General features: G+C 41.6%; 1 protein-coding gene across 5 annotated transcripts in view; it reads left to right on the top strand.

The window, feature by feature from the left end:
* Nucleotides 1–18,708, top strand: part of FARP1 (FERM, ARH/RhoGEF and pleckstrin domain protein 1) — a 309,946-nt gene that overhangs the window by 185,176 nt on the left and 106,062 nt on the right. For all 5 annotated transcript variants that reach the window (XM_080658853.1, XM_080658851.1, XM_080658855.1 and 2 more), the window contains exon 3: nt 14,049–14,153. In XM_080658853.1, coding sequence (XP_080514979.1) covers nt 14,049–14,153 — 105 coding nt within the window. The remainder of the gene's footprint in view (nt 1–14,048; nt 14,154–18,708) is intronic.

Here is an 18,708-nt window from a genome sequence, read left to right as displayed (position 1 = left end):
GCCCTTAATTGCTTGGCTTTGCTTGTTTGTTTGTTTGTTTTTTTTTTGTGTTCGTTTTTCTTTCCAGAAATATCTGTATGTTTTCCAACATGGCTTTTTCTCCAGTGCTGATATTCAGTCACTAGAGGCTGACTCTGTTACTAAATTTCTTTTATAAGTTTATAATGGGCAGAATTTTATTTAAAAGGTGTCATCTGTACCCGTGCTTTTTGTTATTTATCTTGCATTTGCATTTTCCCCCTGTTAACTTTGAGCATGGGTGACACTCCATGAAGGTGAAGTGTCACTAAAATGGTGATTGCTGAATGTTTGGCTTTAAGACAAGGCGTTTACACTGAGCCAGGAGAATGTGCTCAATCCAAAGGCATCATCCTCTTGACCACATTTTGAAATAATCTCACAAAAGTAAACTAGTGAACCTGCTCAAAAGGGAGCTGATGGCCTGGATCCCCCAAAAGCACAGCCCCAGAAGCATTTATAGGAACACTAGAGGCCCGATGCACGAAATTTGGACACTGGGGATGGGGGAGGGGTCCCTCAGCCTGGCCTGTGCCCTCTCGCAGACATCCTTAGAGCTGCTGTGGAGGCAGGAGAGGCTCCCGCCACTGCTGCTGCGCTCGCCAGCTGTGAGCACGGCTTCTGGCTGAGCAGCGATCCCCCTGTGGGAGCGCACTGACCACCAGGGGGCAGCTCCTGCATTGAGCGTCAGTGCATGTCATAGCGACCGGTCGTTTTGTTGTTCGGTCAATTTGCATATTAGCCTTTTATTATATAGGATAAACCCTCCTTTTTGGTTCACATACTCTGTTTGCAAAAGGCATCTGAGGGGTACAGCCACATGGCCAGTTAACGCTGGTGAAGAGACAGTTTCCCTGCCAGTCCAGTCTTGTGTACTGTTGCCAGCTTGACATAGGTTTCCTGATCTGTAGAATGTCATTCTTTATTTTCTCATTTTCCTTTTAACGTTTTCCCTATGGTTGGCCTTTCATGAGTGATTTGCTTTTATGGCTTTTGGAAGCTGTCAGCTGTTTGAGCAACAGTTTCTTGAAGTAAAAATATATTCAAATTGGCTTTAGCATCTAGACCCCAGCTTATCGTTGTGTTTGTTAAAGACTATGCTATTATAGTCTCTCCATGAGAATTGTAGGTTTTAAGTGATTCCATTCATTCATCCATTCAGCAAATCTTTATGAGCACTCAGTGCATCTCATGCTGTTCTGATGAACAAAACAGATGAAGATCCATGTGCTAGCAGAGTCTGCTATCTATCAGAGAAAGACAGCCACGTATAAGAACCACTATAAAGAAATGCATTGTTTTGGATGCTACGGAGGGATAAGTGATAGTGAAAAATGAAAAGAAATAGAGTGGAATAAGGGGGATGGAGATGTGGGGGGCAAATTACAGTTTTAAGTAGGTTGTTTAGGGTCAGTTCTACTGAAAAGCCAACATTTGTGTAAAGATTGGAAAGCGGTGAGGGACTCATCCATGAAGATTTCTGGGGGAGAAAGTGGTCCAGGCAGAGGGAGCAGTCAGTGCAAAGGCCCTGAGGCAGGTGTGTGTCTGATATGCTCAGAAAACAGCCAGGAGGCCTGTGTGGCTGGAGCGGAGTAAGCGTGAGGCAGAGCAATTTGATATGAGCTTGGACAGGTGACATGGGGTGGAGCAAATGTCCCAGGACTTTGCTTTCCATTGTGAGGACTCTGGCGTTTACTCTGAGTTTTGAGCAGAGAAGTGACACATCTGATTTATTAGAAGATGACTGTTTTTGATAGAGCTGAGAAGCTATTTGGGAATTTTTTATGTGGTAAGTCAGATAGTAGTTGTAAGTGACCGAGGTCAAATGCAGCAGAGAAATACAAGGAAGTTGTCATGAAAACATTTCATGAAGGTGTTCAAACAGGTAATTTGAGGAGAATGTTATAAAAAGTAAGCCGAGTGGTTTCCAAGGTCTTGTGTGCCATGGCGGTGGGTGTGAATCAAAATCACTGAGTGATGCTTCCCCAGACTCTTCATGCGTGTGAGACTCCATGCGTAGAGGCATTTGAGGGTGTGGGTGATCCGAAGTTTCCAGGTGAACCTGATTTTCAGAGTCCCCTCAGAATCATTGCTGTGCTAGAACTAGCTCCTTAATTAAATCCTGGCTGCTGATCAGCATTCCTTTCTATTAAGTTTGTTAAAACTTAGAGAATCTGTGACGTACGCCATGCAGAATGATCGTGTTTGTCAGCACTGCGGTTTATTAGCACTCAAGGGGCTTGTTGTCTGATACTTAAAGGAAAAATGTGTTTAATTCAGACTCTTGGCAGTCCTTCTGGCAGAGTATTTTTGCATGTGCTTTCCATGCTTTTGCTATATACTTTTTTGTTTCTTTTTCGCAAATCTAGGGTCTGTGTGCTTAGGGTTTGTCTTACTCTAGCAAGGTGCTGGTGGGAAGGGACTGTCATCAACAGTGAACACATAATTGTTTTGCTTTTTAGTGGTTTTTCTAGTTCATTGATCATAACAGAGCCCTCCTAACCCCCACCCACCACTTTCTCTTATAGACACTGTCTCATTCCTCAACGCCCTCATCAGAAGGTACTGGAATATAAGGGAAAATATACGTTTTATTTTATAGTGGTTAAAGTGTAGTAAGGCTTAAAAATACTCAAGAGGGAGTTTGCATAGCTACCAAATGTTGGAAATAACCTGGCAAAGGTTTCAATTAAAAATGAAGTATAATGGTTAACAGCGGTTTATTGAGTACCTTCTAAATGTGGGCACTTGATGTGTCTTCATCTCATTTGCTTATCCTAGCTACTTCCTTAGAGGCTATTATTCCATTGTTCAGAAGGAAAATCCATGTCCAGGGAGGCCATTGAACTTGCCCAGACCACATCGATGGCAAGTGACAAACCAGGCATCGAAGTTATGACCCAATGAAACTCACTCGGTGCTGCTCTCAAATGGAATCACATACGTTTTTATACCTAATAGTAATAGCTTCATTTATTGGAAGAGATGCAAAAGTTAGGTTTCCCTCTATTTTTATAATGAAAATTCTTTTTATGGTGCTTGACTTTCTCTCCCGCTCTCCCCCCTCCTAAATTTACCAGTCCCTTCAATAGATTTTCAATATTTTTGAATTTTTTCAACATTGTGATGCAACACCCATAACATAAAATTTATATTTATCTTAAGTGTTTGTAAGTGTACAGTTCAATGGCAATAAGTACATTCACCTTGTTGTGCACCTGTCACCACCATCCATCCCCATGGCTCTCTCTGTCTTCCCAAACTGAAACTCTGTGCCCACTGAATAAGAACTCCCCATCCCTACCTCCTCCCAGGCCCTGGAAGCCACTATTCTACTTTCTGTATCATCTGCTTTCTGTCTTTATTGCATATCTTCTTGTACCTTTATTATAGACTTATTTGTAAGTTTTCTTTCCCCTAAATCTAGTGTGTGCTTACATTAATCTGAGCATTCCATTTTTTTAAAGGAAGAGAAATATTAACTTTATGATTACAACTCTGACCTCCTTGCAGATACACAAACCTGGAGCTGGAGCCCACTCCCACCTCAGTCACTTCCACTGTGAACAGAACATGACACCTGAAAAGTATCCGAAAAAGAATGAAAAGCAGATAGTATTGGTTCCGAGGTTTTCTGGGTGCTCCAGAGCCAAGAATCCTTAAAGGCACCTGAAAGCCATGATTTACATATTTTTGAATTTAAAAGCCTTGTGCTATAAAAATTGTTTTAAATTCCCTGTTCAGGATTGAGAACATGTTCCCATTCTCCCCACTGACTAATTGAAAAACACTAAAAATGTTTTCTGATTAAAGTGTCTATTAACATCTAACATAGTAATTTTCTTTCGTTTGATGTTCTTAGAGGTTCTCCAAGAACCTTAGAGATGGGTTTTGGAGGAAGGCTGTACTTCAGAAACATGGTAGAAGAGCCGGAGGGAAGGCGGGAACCAGGAGCCACATTGGGTGGCTTTGTTCTACAGTCTTTACCTTGCTGTTCAGACATTAAGCTAAATTCAGTGAAGTATCTACCTTACATTTTCTCTTGAAATACTAATGTTGGAAGCCAAGTGTGTGATAGCAGGGGTATTTTCAGAAAGTTCAGGCCCAGCAGGCTGATGCACTTTTGAGGTTTAATTAGACCACTGAACCCAAAGAGAAAAGTGCCAAATGAAATAGACATAAGGAAAATGCACACATTCTTCTGTTGCTGGGAAGAGTGTAATGCTTTCCTTGAGTCATAATCTGGTTTCTGCTCGCCTTATTCATTATTTGTGGGATAGTTTATTCCCTGCCTAATGGATATTTAAAGCAGCAGGAGGTTATGCAAGATTTTTTTTTTTTTTTGGTAAATTTTGGAATTTTTTTACTCATCTACTTCTAAAAGTGATTAAAAGACAATGAATTGCTCAAGATCAAGAGCAGATTAAGCCATTCTGAATAGCTGAATTCTCCATAGACATTTTTTTCTTTTGCTCACTTCATTACAGGTTTGCAAGATAGCAATAGAAATCCACTACTACTTGAGTGTGTGTGCGCACGCACATACATGCATGCACACACACATCGCACAGTCTTGGCGTGAAGGAAGAAGGGCGGTTCTGTACGAATGACGCTGTGGTTTTAACATAGCTAAATTACAGCGAAGGAGCTGAAAGGGCCTATTCTCCTCTTGGCCTGGAGTCGGGACTCTGAAATCCAATCCGAAGTGTGTTTAATGAGTGTTCTGAACGCTGGGTCTCCGTGCAGAGGGGAACAAGGAGCACAGTGTGTCCTGACAGACAGCGTGGCCACCCTTGGAGCCACAGCCAGGAGAAAGAATCGCTGCGCTTATGGACCCAGTGGATGGGCAGTCCTAAACATTTAGCTACATCCTTCCAGAATGAAGGCCTTGTCCCAGTTCCCCAGACTTGGGTTTTAAAGTTGTAGTTCCTGTTCTTGCTCTGGTTGGCATTGCACAACCATCGTGATCACACCATGTGCTGACCAGGCTACCACCAGGTCTGCTGTTTAACTTTTGAGTAATTTTCTTGCCTCCTCCTTCTCCTCCTGCATTGCTAATACCCAGTAGAGCTTACTGAGTACTGGATTCCATCTTAAGAGCTCAATGTCTGCTATGTCATTTAATCCTCACCACACCCCAATGAAATGGTTCAACCATTATTCCCACTCTACAGAAGAGAAAACTGAGGCCCAAAGGGTAACTTGCCCAAGGTCATACTGCCATGGGATTGGCAAGAAGGCAGCCCCCAGAGTTTGTATTCTTAGTAATTATCTTACACAGCTGCTCCAAGTCACTGAAGGGCTGGGCGAACAACACAAGAAATATCTCGCACATTTCAGCTATTCCATTTCTGTCTTTTAAAGATTTATTTCTAATATATATATTTTAAATATATATATTTTTATTTCAGAGAAGGAGAGAGAGCTAGAAACATCAATGATGAGAGAATCATCAATTGGCTGCCTTCTGCACGCCCCCTACTGGGGATTGAGCCCACAACCCGGGCATGTGTCCTGACCCGGAATCGAATCGTGACCTCCTGGTTCATTGGTCGATGTTCAACCACTGAACTACATTGGCCAGGCTCTCTGGCCTTTATCAATGTAAAAAGTTAAACCCTAAAGATCCTTATATCATTCTTGCATAATTTCCTCCCCTTGTGGGTCTCCCTGTGCAGAAGGCACATTGTTCAAGTGTTGGAAATCGAACTGAGCGTTAAATGTCTCCTGTCCTCTCCTCGTTGCCATCTCTTTGTCCTCGGGCTTAGTTTCTAGGAATTTTCAACTTTATCTTTAAACTCTTCTAATGCAAGTTTTCTTTCTGCTCTGCTGTTTTTACTTCTAACAGCTCTTTCTTGTTATCCAAATGTTTCTTGTTATAACCTTCTGGGGTTTTATTTTTAAGTTGTAAACTCTTCGCTATATGAGGATACAAATTACAGTGTTTTTAAGTTTTTTACTCTACTCTGCATCATCGAAAGTACCTGGCATCTCCCATTTCTGACTTTCCGGGGAGTTTTGCGTAATTTGTCTGCTTCCTGTTGCTGACTCTCTCTCCTGTCTTCTGTAATTAGATGTCAGCCTTTTCCTCTGTCATCTTCTAGAATTTGGGAGAAATTTCTCACCTGCTGTCTCTTCTTTCATTTTCTCTGAATTTATTCCTTTTCCCCTGTTTTCATTATTTGAGTGTTAGTTTAAGCAGGCTTCCTGGGTATTGTGGAGAAAAGCTGCATGTATTCAGTCTGCTGTATTGAGCCACAAGCCCAACATTCTTTTCATCAGTTATATTGTGTCTAGTCTAGCAATGGCCTTGTCCTAAAATTTCTAAGAAAATGTGCTTTACAGACGCATAGGTGGGTTCCTGTAGATTTCTCAAATTGCACTCTCCTTGAACTTCTACTTGCTTGATAGCTCCTGACGGTGTGCAGAGGGGCGGGGAAGATGACGCCCTGGATGGACAGCTGAGAGGGGAGAGGGGGTAGAAGTGGTGTGAGCTGTGTGACTGCTGAGCCTGAATCCCACCCATTCTACCTCACCCTGTGGAAGCATCTCAAAAGAGAATATTTTGTAAAAAGAGCTTCAGTTATAGAGCATCATTCACATCCAAAGCAACAATAGTAAAAAGAGGAACACCTCTTAACAGGAAAAATGAATTGCCTCCCATAATTAGTCCACTACTTGTTGAATATATTTGATTGTCAAATTAGAGGAATTTTGAAGGCCAGAATTTTTATCTCAAATCTGTTTTTTTGGGTTATTCATTTGTCTTAATCCCTTTATTTGAAAGGGATAGTGCGGAACGTAAGTGCTTTGTCCCTGCAGTTCTGGAGGCTAAAAGTCTAAAACCAAGGCATTGTCAGGGCCAGTTTCCCTTTGGTACCCTTGCAGCTTCTCGTGGGAGCCATCACTCCTCAGGCTTCCTTGGATTGCGGCTGTGTATCACTTCAATCTCACCTTGCCATTCAAAGCATAGGCTTCTCACCAGCAGCAGCAGGGAGCCTGTTAGAAATTCAGATCCTCAGGTACCACCCCAGCACCTGTGGCTTATCAAGGTCCGCAGATGATGAGTGGGTCCGTAAATCAGAGAAGTGCTGTTTGGAGCCACCTCCAGCAGCATTCTAGGGCAGAATAGGCAGGGTCCCAGGTATGGACGCTGCCCTTGGGAACATTGTCACACGGCACGTAGATGTGGTAGCCAGGCTTTGCATTCTGTGGCAATGCTGAGGCATGCCTTTGAGGCTGGGAAATGGACCTCCTCCTCTTCAATGTCAACCCATTGGCCTGCCATGAATTCTGTAAACTAACATTTCCCCATCACAGTAGCAGCAACAATAATAGAGAACTTGTGTTGTGTGCCAGACTCTTTGCCAAACGCTTTGGGGTCATTGCTTTATTTAGTTTTCATTGATCCTAGGAACTGGATAATATTTCTAGTCCGTTCATGGCTCCATGTGCTGTGGACTGAACTGTGTCCCCACCGCCTCCCCAATTCATAAGTTCTAGCCCTAATCCCCAGTATGGCTGTATTTGGAGCAAAGTCAAGTAAGGTCATAAGGTGAAGCCCTGATCCTGGTCCCAGAGGATTAGTGTTTTTCTCAGAAGAGATGCCAGAGAGCAAATGCTCACTCACTCACCTACCCGCCTCCTCTAACTTAGCACTTACCATATATTCTAACTTGCCTGTTTATTTGTCTCCACCCCAACTCAGAAAGAGGCCCTTACCTTATTGATTTCCTTCCCTCAGCGTCTAGCACAGCACCTAGCACAGCACCGGCACAGGGCAACTTGCTTGATAAATGTACCCCAGGTGCCTCAAACCGTAGTAGTTATTAACACTTCCACTCACCTGGTTGCACACTGCCGGAGAGCCTGAGGAAATCTGCAGTTATAACGGCCTAAGATCAGACATGTTGAAGGTTAGTGAATTATGGAGATTTGAACAATATTCTAATAAGCTTTAATGGTGGCAGAAAGGGGGCCAAGGCTCTTGAGAGACAACTTTCCCTTCTGCTGGATGAGAGCATGGCCTGGTTGCCATGGCGATATTGATCCCAAAACAGAGCTCTCTGAAACTTGTGCAGATGCAGATTTTATAAACCTGGTCAAAGGTCATCTTGATAGATTTGTCTATGAAGTTATTTCAGAAAGGCAGAACCTTAGCTCGTATTCAGTGGGACGCACCATTTTTCAGACCCTTACAGAGGGAGGAGAAGACACCCCCAACCCAGAAAGAATTGTGTCTTTATTCTTTTAGAGGAAGAAAGGAACTACTCCCCCATAAAACTTTATGGGACAGAAATTACCCGAAGGCACAGACATATTTTAAAAGCACCATAAACTAAAGCAACTTTGGTTCAGTTTTTAATAGCTTGAAGCTGTATGTGAATGTTCATACTGTTTATTATTCAGTGCTTACTTGCCAGACATCCCCCAAGAATGTAAACCTCCTCCTAAAACTTAATTTTGTAGGATTGCATGAAAAGCCAAGCGACATACAGTTTGAAATCAGCCAGTTTATTTGTCCACTAGATTAAAATTCAAATGCCTTTTGGAGCATAATTAAAAGTGGCCAATGAGAAAAAAGTGATAACATTTGATTATGTAGTTTTACTCGGGTTTGCTCTCTAAAACTTACCACTTGGCTTCTTTTCTGTGAGGAGTACCCTTCGAGAATATGTTAGCCAAGCCTGGCAGTGTGTGGGGGCCACAGTTTCTTAGAGGCTGTGGGAATCCTCGAGGCCTGCCCTCTCCCAGTTCGAACTCTTGGGGACAATCTTTTATTTATTTATTTATTTATTTAGTTAGTTAGTTAGTTAGTTAGTATTACAAATAGTAGTACATATATATGTCTCCTTTTTTTTTTCCCCATTGACCTCCCCCCGGCCTCCCCTACCCCCCAGTACATGCTTTTACCTGCCCCCCGCCAGTGTCTTGTATCCATTGGTTATGCTTATGTGCATGCGTACAAGTCCTTCGGTTGATCTCTTACAGCCCCCCTCCCCCAGCCTCCCTGCCTTCCCGCTGTAGTTTGACAGTCTGTTCAATGCTTCTTTGCTTCTGTATCTATTTTTTCCCCATTTCTTTCCTTTAAAAAAAATCTTGCCTCTGCAGACTAGAAATAAACATATAATAACAAAAAATGTTTGAGTCCCAATTTCAATGTCCAGCAGTTCTGAGTTCCCGTTTCAGTGTCAAACAGTTCCTTATGTGTACATGTCAGCAATGATATCTGGATGGTGGGCACATGGTGGCAATTCAGGTCTGACCCTCTCTGGTTTGGTCCTAGGCAACCTACAGCGACGCACAGCTGCTGACTGCTAGCGTGGCAAGGCATTGTCAGCGTCTTCCATCTCTGGACTTTTTCTCCTCTTGTCTTCGTGGTTGGAGCAGACCTGTCAATTCCTCTCTGTTGCAGGAATCTACATGGTCTTGGAGTTGTTTTCTGAAAATATACAAACATATTCTCGACCAAAAGTTAATAAAGGAATCTTTTCTATATAATTGATTTGGGATCCTTTTTATTTTTGCCCAAACGATTTTCCTTTGTCTTATTTAGACACCGTGTGTGTTTTTCATGGGTGTCTTGCTGTTAGCATTACAAATGAAAATTAATTTTGTAAAGTAAAAATTTTCTTGATGTAATTTACTTATAGGATATTTTTCCTTACATGATATTACCCTACTATCCCCCCTTTTTTTGATTAATGGAGGCTTTTATAAATTTTATAATGCAGTCTTTATAACTTTAAATTTTTTTTATTAAGGTATTATATGTGTACATATCTTACCATTGCCCCCGATAACTTTAAATTTTAATTTTTTGCACAAAAATATGACTGCTTTAGGTTCTTTGCATGTTCAGGAATTTTACCATGAGATGAACTACCAATAGAAATTTTAGTTACTACTTTAGGAACAGCTTTTTGTCCACTACAATTAAATTTTCTTGAATATTCACTTATTTCAATTAGCCTATTTAAATTAATCTGAAAACTTGATTATTATTTTACTGTCAAATTTAATACTCTACCAACAATCTTAGTTTACCCTGTAAATATTAGTGGAAAGGATTATTTGCATTCTTGAGTAGGCCCTGAGCATTCCTGGTGCTAGGCTGGATTTAGATATAGGGCAGCTGCTGTCGGCCAAGTCTCTGTCTGTTACCTGGGTCCCAATCTGAGCTGGGCCAAGTCACTGTCTGTCACCTGTGTCCCAATCTGAGCTGGGCGTGGGAAGCAAAGCAGCCATGGGGGCAAGAGACCTCCCTCAGATCGGGTGAGGGTTCAGGCTTGGGGACAATCTTTTTTATTCATTTGTCATAAGACCCCTTTCATATTAAACCATTACTAACAAATGCAGGTTTTCAAATGATGACTAAATAACTTGGTTTCTTTCCTTATATATGACAGCTTACATAGCCATAATATAAGTGTGTGTGTGTGTGTGTGTGTGTGTGTGTGTGTGTGTGTAAGTTACTATTTGAAAAAAATCCCTTTACAGTTGAATTTTCCTCAGGATCTCTACTTTCTGTTCTCCCAGTTTAGTCTATACCGTTGCCACTTTTACCCCCATTCAGATTTTATTGACTGACTTGCACGTTTGTTTTAGCAATAAGGGGCTAGTGGATTGGTAGCTTTTAAACCCCAGCATCAATTTTCAGTGTAGAGCCTGCACCAAATGTGTAATTTGTGGTTACTTCCACCAGTGTTTATTTTATGACTTTTTTGCCAGACACATAGAAGAGCTCTTTCTGCTGCGAAATATTAGTGCACATGTGTGGATATTCACACACTCTTCCCATGTGATGGCTCCTCTTCACAGCCACTCAATATTGTTTTAAGATCTAATGTGAAGTAAATAGATTCTATTGTGAGTGACCCTCCTCAGTTGATTATAATGTGAAGCCTATTCCTCAGTTCCTCCCCCCACCCCCCACTTTCCTCTGCATTTTTTTTTATTGTGGCAAAATAGACATAACATAAAATTCATCATTTCTGCCATTTTTAAGTATATAATTCAGTGGCACTAAGTACAATCATAATGTTGTGCGGTCACCACCACTATTCATTTTATGTTCTGTGATAGGGTTCTGAACAGAATTACTTTTAGTGAGAGGCTCAGAAATTCATTGGAGACGAGTGTAGAGAAGTGTTGCGGACCAATGGAGAAAATCCACAGGAAGAGGAAGTAGAGGGATAATTTTTCATAAAGAATGAGGACGCAACTTTTCTTCCCTCCTCCAAGATGTTTTCTCGGTAGAATTTAGCCCTTGTGCATGGATACTCCCAGGCAGTTGTACCCCAGCTCCTAGAAGAAAGGGAACTGGGTCCTGGAGCTTTGGAATTGTGATGTCTGGGAGCATTTTCGACCATTGTGCCCGCGCACATTTTGGGGTGTTAATGCTGAGGGCCACTTACCCGTGAAACTGTCATGGAGTGGTTGCATTTAACCCTTATAAATACTTTCTACTGATGCACCCTGAATATCACCAGCATTCATAGGGAAATTCAGGCATCTGTTTTATGATGATGGTTAGGAGCTATAATATCATTCAAACTCTAAATTCATTTCTCCCTATATAAAAATGTTGGCATCATAGAGAAATCATTTCATACAAAGGATTTGTACAACATAATCAACTTTAAGGAAATTGTTAAGAATTGAGACCAGATTCGTATCATTTATCAACTAGATTCCAGGCATCTATTTCCAGTCCCTTATTTTTATCAATATATGCTGGATACATTCACAAAACGCTCTGCTGACTCAGTTCAGGTGGAAAGTCCCCCTCGCTTGTGGGTTCCATAAGGCACTTAGTTGAACAGCATGTCTTTAAAAACATCCATTGTATATTGATTCTTTTGTTTGTTTGGACTTCCAGCATGGAATTGTAAAGTCTCATGATGAAGTTCTCAAATTCACTTATTTCCAGGGATTCTTTGGAAATGTGAGTGCTTGCCACCCGGTCAGATAATTGATAGTTTGTTTTTTTTATCAAATAGGAAATGTCAAAAATTGTGAGGAAGAAGGATTGTGAAACTGGCTTGTGGTCTTCTCTTTAACAAACATTTTTATGATATAGGAATGCTTCCACAACTTCTTAGGCCCGGGCCTTTGTTTGTAATGTTCTAATTAATGCCTGCAAATTTTACCAGGCAGAGAGGAGGGTCTAGAACAAAGAACTGTGTGTCAGTTACTCATATAGCTCTTTGCGGGCAGGAGTGAGAACTTGAACCCAGGACCCTGCTTTAGCTTGGCTGAGGAATTCCCAAGTGCTCTCAGCATGACTGGTTAGGGCACAATGTGTCCCAAAGAGAGGAAAAATAAGATTGGTGACCAGTAATCCATGTGGCTCTTAAATCCACTGGATAAATGCAGGTGTATGTGGGCAGCAGGGGGTGGGGTATGATTGATAGAAGAGAATGGGTTACATTCAATGACCTGTTACTCCTGCCATCCATCATGGTACAAGTAAAATGACTCTACCAGTAACCCTTGGACCAGGCATTCAAAGTCGAGAGCCTGGCTTTAGAGTTTGGAATTATCCATGGAGAATATTACACGCCATTAGATGGCTGTGAATATCTTCTGGATTTCACTGATGAGGAATTATGGGAGCATAAATTGGCATCTGTTTTAAAAGAAAGGCCCAGCCTTTGTGACTCAGTGGGTCGACCTATGAACCGGGAGGTCATGGTTCGATTCCCGGTCAGGGCAAATGTCTGGGTTGCTGGTTTGATCCCAAGTGTGGGGTGTGCAAGAGGCAGCCCATCAACGATTCTCTCTCATCATTGATGTTTCTATCTCTCTCTCCCTCTCCCTTCTTCTCTGAAATCAATAATTTTTTTTTAAAAGAAGGTGCTTTATTGCTGGACACTGAAGCACCTTTGATGGCTCCTCAAGTCACGCTGGGGCAGGCTAAATGGACTTGCTGGTCTCCTGGGTTACTAACTGGTTCCTCAGATGCTCTGTTCTTCTCAGAGAGGAGGTGAAACTAGAAAAGCAGTAACTGGAGATGATCATGTCTTTGAAACATTTTTCTTTCAGTGTTTGATCTGTGAGGTGGAGTTGGGTCTATTTTACTAGTGGGTCACTAGAAGTCTGCTGGATAGTGAAGAGAAACCAAGGCATATGATTCTAAGTTTCTTGGGTAGAAAATGGGTCCTTATTTATCATATTCTCTTTGCTTATAGATTCAGTGTATATAAAATACATGCGTAGTGTTGATTTTAACAGACATTGTTAGAGTATCAGATGCCTTGCTAGGTAATAGCAATAGAAAGGTAAATAAATAACTCAGAACCTAATCAGGGGGACAGACTCATAGCTCTTTAATTTATATAATATTGTAGAATGAGTAATTTTTCTTGATTTGTTTATTCATTCATTTTAACAAAATTGGTTGGTCTTTAAGTGTTGTAGATACAGGATTAATAAAATATGGCCTTTCCCTTCAATAGATGTGTAGTCTAGATGTAGAATAGATGAGAGTATGCACAGAGTATTATAATAACCAAGAGAAGAAAGCCTGAAATTTTACCATATTCCTGAGGAGAGAGGTACAGGGCAGGGTTGCAGTGGGATCCTGAGTTAAACAGTGGATTTCAGGTGATGGTAATGTGTCAATGTTGGCTCAATAATTATAGTAAATATATCACACTAATGCTGCAACTTTCAGCCTTTTAATCTTATAAACATAAACTAATTACTAATATTCTGCGGTACACCAAAAAAATTATATTTTTTGCCAATCTGACAAAAAATATGTATAATTTTGATTCATTCACACCAGACAGCTATTGTTGTCATTTTTTAATTTGACAATGTAAGGGCAAAGAGGTGAGTGCCCCTGACTAACTGGTCAGGTATTAACATGTTTTAGAAATTCTTGCGGCACACCAGTTGAAAATCGCTGCACTAATGCAAGATTTGAATAACGGGACACTGTGTGTATGGCAGGCAGTGGTGTCTGGGAACTCTGTGCTCCTGCCTGTGTCGGAGGGAGTAACGCCTCTTGTTTCTCTTCCCAGCAAAGAGCCCCGGGGAAAGTGTTGCTGGATGCAGTTTGCAACCACCTCAACCTCGTGGAGGGCGACTATTTTGGCCTTGAGTTTCCTGACCACAAGAAGATCACGGTAGGGATGCCATGTTGACGTTGCTATTTTATTATGTTTGACTTGGGAGAAGGGAGTAATCAGGGTCTTTTCTTGACCATACAGAAATATACAGAGGGAAAAATACCCAGAAAGTGTTTTTAATCTTTTTCTGAAAGTAATGTGTGCACAGCATCAGCAAATTCAAAGAGAATACGCATGAAGGCTATCTCCCTCTCACTCTTTCCCTCATCTCTCCCTCCAGGACCATTACCAGTTTCTTTTTTTTTTTTTTTTTAATAGATTTTATTGATTTTTTACAGAGAGGAAGGGAGAGGGAAAGAGAGTTAGAAACATCGATGAGAGAGAAACATCAATCAGCTGCCTCCTGCACACCCCCTACTGGGGATGTGCCCGCAACCAAGTTACATACCCTTGACTGGAATCGAACCTCGGACCCTTCAGTCCACAGGCCGATGCTCCATCCACTGAGCCAAACCGGTCAGGCCACCATTCCCAGTTTCTTAAGTTTTCTTCTGATCAAAGTCTACACACACACACACACACACACACACACACACACATACACATACTTTTCATACTTTCCCCCATTAATATATCACAGAGATCTTTCCTTTTCAGGACATAGAATTCATTTCCTCCTTTTTAAAATAGTTTTGTACCATTCCAGTGAATGCATATGTCATAATTTATCAGCTCTGTTGTAAATGATGGGACACAGGTTGTCCCCAATCTTTTCTGTTACAAAGGATGCTGCAGTGAAAATTCTAATGCATTTTTATGTTTGCACTCATGGCCAACATATTGCCTAATCCATGGGTCTGACTATATCAAAGTTTGCTAAATACAGGGTGAGGCAAAAGTAGGTTAACAGTTGTGAGTACGCAAAAGTTTATTCTTTTTTTTTATATAATTCTTTATTGTTGAAAATATTACGTATATCCCCTTTCTTCCCCCATTGACCCCCTGCAGCACACCCCCATCCCCCTCCACAGTTTATTCTTATATTATTATTTATTGATTAATATATTACTTTCCATGTGAACAACTATAAACCTACTTCTGCCCCACCCTGTATGTCATATTGTTCTTTTACAACAGAGCTTACTGTTATATATACTATATTTTTAGTCTCTTTTGGCTAATGTCACCTTTTGGGCTAAATCTGAATCTATCTTTTATTAGACACCCTTTTAGACTATAAGTTCATTGATTGCATTTCTGTTCATTCTTTTATTGATTACCTGCTGAGTCCCTAGAATTTTTGTTGGAGATCCAATATTAGTAAGATGCAGAGACTGTATAACCCAGGCAGGGCATCAAGTTTATTCAGTGACCAGTACAGGGCAGGTGACAGGTGCTGCACTGGAGCCAGGGGGCATTGGACAGTGGGGACAACAAACAACATCTGTGTTCAAGAAATCGCCCCAGATACTGCAAAACTGTGTGGTCCATTCAGCAACCTGCAAATCAGATGGAGTGTAGAAGTGCGGGGGAGAGGGCTCTGGTGAAGGAAGCGATAGAGAGAGGTGCTAGAAAGGTAAGGACTTTTTGTTCCATTGCTGTCCAAATGAAATGTGAGCCACGTACATAATTTCAGTTTCTAGTAGTTATGTTTAAAATGGTTTAAAAAGTAAAATTAACTTTAAAAAGTTTTAGTTTAATATATCCTAAACATGTAATCAACGCCAAAACTATAAATAAGGTATTTTACATATTTTTGCACTAAGTCTTCGAATCTGGTGTGTATTTGACACAGACCAGCCATATTCCAAGTGCTCAGTAGCCGCACGCAGCTGGCGTCTTTGGTGTTGGATGACACAGTTCTATACCCAGCTAATGCGTTTGGGAAACTATGAATGCGTTTTAAAGGGAACACGATGTGAGCCATGTATGACTTAGAAAGAGAACTGTAGCCACATTGGAAAAGAACAAGACTGGAGTCAGCAAAGCTGTCAGGAGCTCCTAGCATCTCAGGTGGGAGATGGTGCAAACTGGATCGAGGGAGAATCACAGGGAGGGCTGGAGGGGGATGAGGGGGGTGAATTCAAGAGATGGGGGAGTTAGGGATATGGTTGAATGTAATGGTGTGTGAGGGAAAGAGGGCCCAGTGTTGGTGGGTTTTCCCACTTTGGCATTTGGGTGGACAGTGGCACCAGTCACTGGAGAGGCAAAGCCTCAGAGACCATGTCCATGAAGAGGTGAAGACACGAGTTCCACGGGGACACAAGGAATGGGCGCCCATGGAGATGTCCAGTGGGCAGTACCTGTAGGTGTATCTCCTGGAGCACAGGAAGGAGATCCCAGCTGAAAACCAAGAACCCTGCAGTTAGTTTAAATAGTAATTGAAGCTCTGAAACTATATGAGAGAATAGAACGTGAATAGGAGGCAAGAGGGGAACACCAGCGTTTAAGGGATGAATAAACAAGGATGGACCCTCAATGGAGTAGAGAGAGAGAGAGAGGAGAAGAACCGGAGAGGGAACCATCGAGCAAGGGGAGCAGCATTGCAGGGAAGGAGGAGGGGAGGTAGGTGGTGAATGAATGAATCTGTCATGTACCTAGAAATGGGTGCAAATTTTGTTTTCTTAACGTATTCCTACCTCTAATACTCTTCGCCCATTTTCTAGTGCTTACGTTAAATTGAAGCTTCCCTGACTCCCCGTCCTTTTTCTGATGTGGCAAATGACCACCAAGGGGCAGGATGTAATTCCAGGTTCATTAATTCATCTAAGAATGATTTTGTGCCTACACTGTGTCAGCCATCACACTTAATCCTGTAGAAGACATGTGATCTAAAGTAACAGCAAGAAGTAGTTATGGTCTCCATTAGAAGTGCAGGAAGACAGATAAGGAAACAAATAATAACTATATGATGTAGCAAGTTCTATAGAACATTGTTTCATAAACTTATTTTATGTGAAAATAGTGATTCTCAAAGCCCTTGAAGATCTGGTATTTCATTTTTTCTGACAACCCTGCCTGAATTACTGCAGGGTCCTAACGGCTTTTTTGACTAGTCTTGCCCTGTTCCGATCCAGCTGGAGTTGCCTTTCTAAACTGTAAATTGGTGAGGGGACTGAGACTTTGAGACTTGTTCCATATCTGGGTCGGCCAACTAGCTAATGGCACAGCTTGGATTCTGGTCTTGTACCTCTGACTCTGAGTTCAGTGCCTTTTGCTATATCCATGTGTGCTTCTTTTTGCTAGAATTTGCAAACCTATTGCTCTCCAGGGCTGACTTCTTTCATTTTATCAAGGTTGATTTTTATGATTTCACTACTTCCTTCTAGTACTGTATAGGAATTCGTTCAACTGCCAATTCAGAAAACCCAGTAGTGATGACATAAAGAAATAGTGTTTGTCATATATAATATAATAAAAGCATCCACAGGAGTGGTTACCACATGCCAGACCATCCCAGTCCCCGTGGTACCACAATGAACATGGCTCACATTCTAAAGGAGAGACCAGCAAACATTCTTGGTAAAGGGCCAGCTAGTCAATACCATATATAGGTTTTGCAGACCAGAGGGTCTCTGCCCTAACTATTCATATCTGCCCTTGTAATACAGAAGCAGCCACAGACAGTAAACAATGAGTGGATGTGACTTTGTTTCAATAAAACTATATTGACAATACAGAAAGCCCTAATTTGCCAACACCTGCTCTGGAGAGTAATAAACTCTGTGCAAGGCATCGTTTTCGGTTTGCTTATAGTATTTTATTCATTCCAGGTAGGGCCCATTATAAATCCCTTTTCTTAAAGAGGTTAAGTCGTGTTCCCAAAAGGCACACAGCTAGGAAATGCTAGAGCTGGGATTCTAGATCGAATCTGTCGAACTACAGCCATGCGCTCTCAATCACCATTCCAGGTTTACCATATATCTATATTTTGCTCTCTGTCCATAGCGAAATTCCAGCCCGAGATCTAATTTCATAAAATTTAAAACTGGGTTGTTTTGACAAATTCATCTGGACGGTGTAAGAGACTTCAGAAGGGTACACGAAGGGCTCCTGGGGTCCTGGGCAAGCTCTGCTTCTTGACCTCGGTGCTGGTTCTATGGGTGCAATCAGTTTGTACAAATTCAATGAGCTGTACACTTATAACATGTGTATTTTATATATGTGTCTGTATAACCTGTATTCATGTATATATAAAATAAAAGTTTACCCCGAAATGCAGTGAGAGAAAAGCACACAGGAGCAGAATTAATGACCGAAAAGCACCCAGGGGCTAGCTTAGGGAACCTATTTTGGAAAAGCCAGGGCTAAGTCTTAATTGGATGACCTGAGGAAGGAGCCATTCACGGTGAAAGCAATAAACTCTAGCTGCATTTTTACCTCTGCTCTCAGTAAGGCAGCTTCAAAATTTAAGATTTGTGTCATAGAGTTCTGGTCTCCTTCCCAGATTCTGTCCATACGGCCTTTCTAGCTGGGTGGTCTTATAGCGGTAGATGAGAGCAGCTCTGTGGTCAGCCTGCCAGCCCTCACATCGCCCCTCTGCCTCTCAGCAGCAGGGTGACGGGCAGGTGGCAGCCTCACTTTTCTCCTGGGTAGAATGGCGATTTAGGGC

This window comes from Plecotus auritus (genome assembly GCF_963455305.1).
Source record: "Plecotus auritus genome assembly, chromosome: 3".
Taxonomy (NCBI): domain Eukaryota; kingdom Metazoa; phylum Chordata; class Mammalia; order Chiroptera; family Vespertilionidae; genus Plecotus; species Plecotus auritus.
The sequence above is the reverse complement of the archived record's forward strand: the minus strand, read 5'-3'. Positions and strand labels throughout refer to the sequence as shown.